The sequence below is a fragment of the Lethenteron reissneri genome, chromosome 40 (assembly GCF_015708825.2).
Source record: "Lethenteron reissneri isolate LAM-NWPU_2019-01 chromosome 40, ASM1570882v1, whole genome shotgun sequence".
Lineage (NCBI taxonomy): Eukaryota > Metazoa > Chordata > Hyperoartia > Petromyzontiformes > Petromyzontidae > Lethenteron > Lethenteron reissneri.
This window is the reverse complement of record NC_083818.1, coordinates 10514843-10523433: the sequence shown is the minus strand read 5'-3', so window position 1 is coordinate 10523433 and position 8591 is coordinate 10514843. Positions and strand designations below refer to the sequence as shown.

The 8591-nt window shown below is 43.4% G+C and overlaps 1 protein-coding gene across 1 annotated transcript; it reads right to left on the bottom strand.

The window, feature by feature from the left end:
- Positions 1-489: 489 nt before the first annotated feature.
- On the bottom strand, positions 490-4370 carry LOC133352403 (neuromedin-U receptor 1-like). Its single transcript, XM_061568025.1, is given in 3 exon segments — positions 490-756; positions 758-939; positions 2572-4370. Coding segments are annotated over 3 exon segments (1407 nt in total). The 5' UTR covers positions 3530-4370.
- Between the last annotated feature and the right edge of the window lie 4221 nt (positions 4371-8591).

Below are 8591 nucleotides of genomic sequence, written 5' to 3'. Positions count from 1 at the left end.
AGCCTGCAACAGTCTGTTGGGACAAGTGCTGTTGGCGAGCACCTATGAAGGCCGGCACGGCACACGAGGAGGTGGGTGGCCAACACCACGCCCGACCACCTTTGTCTTCCCAGTAGCGATGTTACACATCGCACCGGCTACTCATTTGAGGCTGAGTCGACATAGGGGATGCCCAGGACCGGTTAAGATAATCGTCACCGGTGTTTGTTCGTGAGGGTGAATCGAACCCGGTTCATCAGGTTCGTAGCGCAGCGCGCTAACCGCTACACACACACGTGCGTGCAACGTGCATTGCTCGATACGAAACAGAGGCACGTAATTCTCTTTCCACACAACGGCCCATAGCATCTTTTTCGTGATCAAAGACCAGAATGTGTAATCCACCTGTTTAATTGTGTTGGGTAGGAGGAGGTGGGGGTAATGGGTTTGGGTGGGAGATGGGTGGGGTGGGGTGGGAGATGGGTGGGGTGGGGTGGGGCGCGAACAAAATCAATTAAAGCTCGTCTCCGCTTCATCCCGCGTGCCACCGCCGCCGCTGCTGCAGCTGAAGCCCTTCGCGTCGATCTTGCCCACGACCTCCACGCAGGCGGCGGCGGTAACGGCGGTGGTGGTGGTGGTGGTGGCGGTGGTGGTGGCGGAGCGGCCCCGTGCGGCCTTCCCCGTGGCCCAGGGCACGTCTCGCGCAGCGAAGTGCCGCGGGTCGCGCGGAGCTCGCCTGCGGCACATCACCTCCCTGAACATGTCGCGGAAGCGTGTAGGACAGCAGGTTGTAGATGACGGGGTTCACCACCGAGCTGAGGTAGAAGAAGACACCCGAGACGAGGTGGACGCACTGGAACATGCCGTGGCTGTCCTCTGTCCACCGGTGGACGAAGCTCCACACTAGACGGTCGGTGTGGAAAGGCGCCCAGCAGATGCCGAACACGATCACCAAGACGTCTGGGTGGGGGGGGTTGGACATCGGTGCCACATAGGAATGTTGTAGTTTAAACGTGTGGTGTGTTAAAATGATGTTTATCATAACTATCGATAAACCAGTTTAACACGTAGGCTTTCGCGACCAATGTTATTAATAATCAACGTTTTTGGGTTTAGATCGCGTTATTTATAAATGTGTGGCTTCAACACACCGGTGGCCTAAAGCAGTGAACTATTTGTCTTTTGTCAACGTGACACTTTTTTTACTGATTGGCCGTGTCGGGTGGTGGAGGGTTACGACACATTTATAAATAACGCGATCTAAACCCAAAAACGTTGATTATGAATATCGATAAACCAGATTGTCGCTTCTCAAGGCCCTCTTTCGGGAGGGTTCCTGCCAAGATTTGGAAGACGTTGGGGCGGTGCTGCTGCTGCTGCTTGTGAATCCCACGTGGAATGTTACTATTCTACTTTACTACTTTTATTTTACCAGGTAAGGCCCACTGAGTCACATGGCTCTTTTTCAGAAGCGACCTGGCTCTCACAAATTATCATCCAATGAAGTGGCTTTTAATGCAGCCAAATACAAAGTGCTTAGAACAAATGTTAACACTTAAATGGGACTATCGTTTTTAATGGAAAAAGAACGGATAATACACTGTAACATGATATAACAAATTGATGTTAATAGCTTCAAAAAGTCAGTCTCCGCTAGTTGGCCATCATTGTCAACACATTGCCTTGAATCTTCTCCAGGTGGTCTCCAGAGCCAGGAGTCACATTTCTTGTGGTATTGTTGCAAATGATCATAAGTGTTACCGTTTTTTTGAAGCACCCTGAACTCTAAACGCATGTTTAACAACCATCGGACACGTGCAGGGTGTGTGAGTTTATTTATATTTGAATGCGGAGTAAATTGGTGAAAGCCGAAAGACGCAGCAGTGTGTTGGAAAACGAGCACGAGGGTTTGGGAAACCCTGGGTTAAAGCAAAAGGAAATGCACAGCCGAGGATATTCCATTGTACAGTGCTTGGCAGGCAACTCTTTCTTCATCATAAACTGCCAGGGTTCAATTAGAGGCAGCTTTTACAAACGATGTGAAGGTTTTATTGATGGACAGTCTGCACACACATAGAATGGCCAATACAAAATTATATATATACAGAGTACGACCGTACTCAACACTTCCAGTGATTGATTTATGGATACATACTTAGGTATATAATGAGTCAAAGGAGCTGCAGCGATGATGCTCATTTCCTCTTTGTGACCCTGAGCCAGTCGTGCATATTCCACATTCCCATGGCGAGGCAAGTTTATCCACTGTTGACTTCCGATTAGCACGGTTGGTTATGTACGGTGTGAAAGAAGTTCAGCTTCCCCACAAAGTGATATTTCAAATGTATCTACTCCAGAGAGATGACGGGCTGATCCAAGCCCAAAATGAGGATTTGAAATCGCAACACTTTCCATGGGTCACAGAACCACCTGTCCAGATTATTCGATTACAGTTTCCAATTAATAGTGTAATCTGTGTCTATTCAATCAATACCGTTTGTGCGTATCAATTAACGGATGCTAACCACAAAATGGTCAGCATGCATCTCACACGCCATACACATGAAGTGCAATCGTGCGTGCGGTACTCACACAGCATCTTCGTGACTTGCCGACACTTGGACCTGTTCGTCCGAATCCTCTGGTTTTTGAACGCGCCGCGTCCCTCGCACTCGTGGGGCACAGCCAGGCTCTTCTCCCGGCGCAGCTGCCTGCCGATGAGCAGGTAAAGCACGCTGATGGTGGCCATGGGCACGAGGAAGAAGAGCAGCGCGGTGAGCTGCACCACGACGTTGTAGATCCAGCGCGGCTGCGTGACGATGCAGATGGTGGACTCCTCGTAGGGCTCGCCCAGGGGAGACCGCAGGTAGTGGATGCCGTGCAGGCTCGTGTTGGGCACGGAGCAGCAGACGGAGGCCACCCAGAGGCACGCGATCACTCGCCTGGCATGCGTCCTGGTGACCAGCCACCTGGCCTTGAGCGGGTGGACCACGGCGATGTAGCGCTCGACGCTCAGCGCCGTCACGTTGAGGACGGAGGCGAAGCAGACGGTCTCGAAGAGCATCGTCTTGAAGTAGCAGCCGCCCTCGCCGAACAGTGACGGGTAGTTCTCCCACATTTCGTACAACTCTAGGGGCATGCCCAGCACGAGCACGAGCAGGTCCGACACGGCCAAGCTGAAGAGGTAGAAGTTTGTGGGTGTGCGCATGAGTCTGTGACGCGAGATGACGATGCACGTCAAGAAGTTTCCCACGACTCCCGTCACGAAGATGGGCAGGTAGATGGCTAGGACGGGAAGAAAGAATGGGGACATCCGTGGTCCCAGCAGCTCGGTGATAACTTGACTCCTGGTCATGTAGAACTCAACTGGCAGACTGTAGTTCGACGTTTGGTTATCGTCCGATGAGTTGCAGAGGTCCTTATAGAGCATGTGGTAACTTGGGTCAGAGCTGAGAGTCAATATTTGAAGCTCTGAACAATTTCGGTTTAACATTTCTTCAAAGATCGTCCTTTCCATGTCTGGTTTGTACATTACGTACATATATAGCATGCAATTACAGTCTACAACTAATATTTGTCGAACCTAGATATAGAGTATTGATATCTTCGGTGTCGATAAAAGGGTGCAAATTTCATGGAATGAAGAGAACACTTTACAGCCAGCATGCCCTCGATGATTATAAATTTAAAAAATTTCTGCTACTATTTCATGAAAGAAAAATATTGATTACTGTAATACATGTATTAGCATCATTTAATATATAATGTTCATTCGTTGGCTGGAAGCTCTGACATGAAACAAAACACAGCATGTGTCCTCATTTGGATACATATAACCAGTGTCCCATTTGACTAAATTATGCTTGTAAAATCCCCCAATTTGAATCTGAGGATGAACCAAGTTTAACTTATAAATATGGTAATATACCTTTTGATTCAGAGAAACATTGACAGCTCCATGCTGTAAATAAGATTCGTGTCATTACTGGTTGAGCAAATGATTTACATAACCAGGCAAATTATTCCTTCTTGTCGAGCATGTGTATTCTACATGACATCACAGTTTATGAATCGAAATTTATCAATACAATATCAGGGGAAATAAAATCAATATTAGTTTACATTTAAGTAAAGCAAACGGTTCTTGTATATATATACACACATTTAAATACTGTAGACATATGAAACTGTTTACAACATAACTATATGCATAAATGCAAACATGGTGCGCTCTAGCAACTACTCAAAAAGCTAAACCTTCACTCAACAAACCGTATTTTTATAGACCCACAGTGCAGTTTCATAAAAAAAATATTTTAACAAAATATATTGCCAAAGCATTCAAACCACGTAATATATATTACGTATTAAAAGTAACAATTCACCATGTACCTGACATCAAGAATAAGCAGCACGTCACGATACTACGATTTTAAATATCCACGGGGGGGGGGAGCTTTCGACCGTCTCCCCAAATCTTGTCCGAGCGTCAACAACAACAAGAGCTATCGAATTTCTTAAGCTCCCATCAATTGCGCGAGCCTTGCAAAGACAGGACACCCCACTTGCTCTCCGTGATATATAGCTGTGAAGCGTCACGTGATCACGCCAATTCGTTTACTGCATTTCACAAAAAAAAATCAGGCAGGCAGGCAGGTTTAGCAGCGAGTTTGCTTCCTCCGCTACTGTGGTTGAGTGGCTGTTGTTGCTTCAAAACCTATTCAGGCAGGGGTCATGCAACCAACATACGGTGAATATCTCATTACAATAATCTGCTTGCAAAAGGAGACACCTTGTGACTTAAAAAAAGCCCAAGCATCTCAGAAGCCTTACACTATATGTAACGGTGTTTTTTGGCAACGACGTACGAGCCTTTGTAGTAATCACTGATCAAAGAATGATAAGAATTCCTTAATTACCCAGGCAGTCACACTTAGTCCAAGCAGTATTTTTAGGACGGTCCAGCATTGCATACATTATATAAAGATATTTTCAGCCAATTAGTCAATGTGAATATATATTTGTGGATAGAAACTTGAGCACGTGGAGAGAACCCACAGGAGAGGGGGAAAGCACTCTATCCCATACAGATGGGACAGATGACATTCGTCCACACTTCGTGTAACCGCCTTTTCCTTGGTGAGCCCATGGTATGGCATCTTGACGCCCAATGAGAAGCGAGTTCCCCAACATTGTTGTGATCCATCAACCCTTGCCTCCACAGGGGCGAATTACAGACACGTGTCATCACTGCCCGAATGTAAGACACGTTCCTTCAGAGTGGGCAGGTAGGAACTTGGTTGGACAGCGCATTCGCGCACGACAGAAATTCCGCGGTCACGTGACGCACTTCAACCAATCCGGGAGCGTACATGTTTGGGAGGGGCTATGCACGACATACAAATAATCCCTCGTGGGCAGTGTGGAACTGTTGTTCCTACCTGTATAAAATAAAATAATGTATATAATACAATGTCTATGTATGCATTCATCCATACAGTCTCAGCCAACCCAATTATATTACCACTTACGTTAAAACATGTCACTGTTGAACTGCCAAACAGCTTTGTGTAATTAACGTAGCTAGATATTGTGTATCCGTGAGTGTATTAATTAAGTAATTATTCCTCAGATAATTACAATCAGCACACTTAAATTATCATTGTGCCACATGTCTGTGTGGAGAAATAATTTCAGTGTGATGTATCTGTTGTTCATGTCACCTCGACCTTTTAGATAGAAACATTTAAAATGGTATAGTATATCTACACATTTAGATTTTTACATTTTATACAATCATAGTTGTAGGAGTGCAGGTAATTATTTATCATGTAACAAATCTATTGCCTTTTTTGGTCAAAATAAAGATGCTAGGATTTGATGCTCTGCAGCCTCGAATTGGTGGCTCTGTTTGAAAACACAAACTCGGCCTACGTTTTATACCTCAGAGGCCTTCTTTGTTTGGATACCATTGTCTTGATCACATTTTATCATTACTAATTGATGGACCATAAATTTTGACTTAATATTCTTTGCTTCTTTCGGTAATGTCACCTAGCATGCGAAGGACACATATATATAGAACTACTAGATTGACTACCCGGCTTCGCCCGGGTCTTGGATGTATGTAACTACATTCATGACGACCAGACACAGCTTCATTTATGGCATTGTCTCATCAAAAATTAATATTATTTTGATGTTGTACCACAAGCATGTGTGGTTAATGTGTGGTTAATGCAGACTTGATGCCTTGCAATAGATGTCTTTTTTGGTATTTGAACATCTTATCACCTCCTGTGTTACTGTCGAAAAGGGTAGAGCCTATGCTTTTTTCATCATCTTGACACTGGCACAGATGGTGCCATAGATACAACTATATTCATGCTATCAATCATATGTTGGATTAGACTGATGAATATTGATTATGATTCTGGCTAGCGCTATTCACAGCAGCATACAAACATTTTCTTCAGAAAATTGGATTGGAGAAACATTGCCCTGAAAATAAATGGAGAAAATATTAAGCATCTAAAATTCAATGATTGATATAGTCATTTAACTACAAATGGAAATGGGTGACGATAAATAATACTATAATTCAATGAAGAAGACTGGAAAGTGGACCTCAAGATAGATATGAGAAAAAAACAATATATGAGGCATTATGGGAAAAATATAATAAAAGGGCATTGGAAGGGAAGCGTAGTAGTTGTTCGGTAAGAATATGCATCCCATTTATTGTAAAATACAATGCTGCATGCATGTCATGCACATTTCCGTTTCTTTTTTTTCCGTAGAAATACAAAAAAAAAAAATGCACGAATGATTGTGCATTCAAGACAAATGACATCTAGATACGGATAATTTCAGCCAAACCCTTCATCAGTGCAAATTTTGAGCATATTTGTGCCCACATCAAGAGGACAAATAGTAGTTTTATATGCAATCATGAGAGCTAGTTTTTACAATCTACTTTTTATTTCATGCCGAAATGTTATCAACGTAAGATTTCTTGACTGTGTCCTTCACGAGATAATTTAGTGTTTAATGGGTATTTTAAATGTATTTTGTAACCACTGCACAGTATATACATTTCACAATGGTTTTAAAAAATATGTATCTTCACAGTTGTATACATACCGTGTGTAATTAAGTGTGCGCATCTTTTTTTCTGTCCTTCCAATTTCCATCGCTGATATCAGCAGCATATGACGAGATTGCTGCACCTCCTGGCGTTAGAAAACGGTACCCGTACATTGCATCGTAGAACTACTTCTGAGCTCCATTCTCCAGGCCTCGATTCACACCAGCAACACCGCTCAAACAGCACTCGTCAACTGCCAATCGAAAATGCTTCAACCTCAGAGCTGAAGCAGGCTAAGGGGCCATCCATAAATGACGTGACGCGATTTGGGACGATTTTTTACCCCCCCTCGTCACAAAAAGTCAGACCCCCCTCAAACATGACGTCATAAAGCTTTGCCCCCTCCAAAAAAATTAAACATGCTTCAAATCGCTTTAAACTCTTGTCATTGTAGTGCGTATTTAATGTGGCGCTGCACTCTGATGTTGTAGGAGAAAGCATTTATTAAAAAGTATATTTAATTAAGTAGAACGTGTTGTCTATATTTATTTAAAGTTGCGCATTTTGATGTGACGTCACATTTCTCAGCCCCCCCCCCCCTCCTCGTCACACATCGTCACAAATGTCTGACCCCCACCCAAACCGCCCTAGGTGCGTGACGTCATTTATGGACGGCCCCTAAGGTTCGTGACAAATCACAAGCAATATGACGTGTTGGTCTGTTGGTTGTGCAGTCACCGCCAAGATCAAACTCTAATGTCATGTTAGAATCCAGCTTACTAAAAGATGACGGGCAAGGATTTGACCATCGTATCTTTTGCGGTGGCGGCTTAGTCCTCTCTTGGTTTAGCCCGAAGATCAAACAATACAGATTAGAGATCAATCGAGATTTGAAGTTTTCGTGACTGCAGGGATCCATACTCTTTGGTTCTTTCCTGTCACCTAGATAGTTACACACAGTCATGAATTGTTTACATATGCGACGAAGCAAATATGTGTTGTAATACATATAAATCATGGAGAGCAATAATTATATTAAGGCCACCAGATACCACCTTGCAACCTAATTTGGTACACGTGTGAAATTTGCCATTAGAAAACCTATATAAATCCAAATGAGCGATTCAAAAATGCATTGCAGTAAAACATCAACGCTGATGGGACGGATGCTAGATTATAGATGGAATATGCCACTCAACAACAGCTGCTAAACAAAAAATAAAAACACTGCCTTCCACTCGCAATCATTAGATTTGCAATACTATCGTGTGCACTAAAATAAACGGCACGTGATGTTCATGAAACATACGGTAATACATGTCTGCACTTGAAACATACGAATAATTAGCATTTCCCTTTGTATTACAGATGTATTATTATATTTAGGTTGACATGAATTAAAAAGTCGAAGTTACTTTCATTTGAAATCTTGAAAGGCAGTATAACATTTTACGTATTATATTGCAGTCTGTTAAAGGTGATACCACAAAACTACATCTGAGTTTACTTCAAATGACCTCTTATG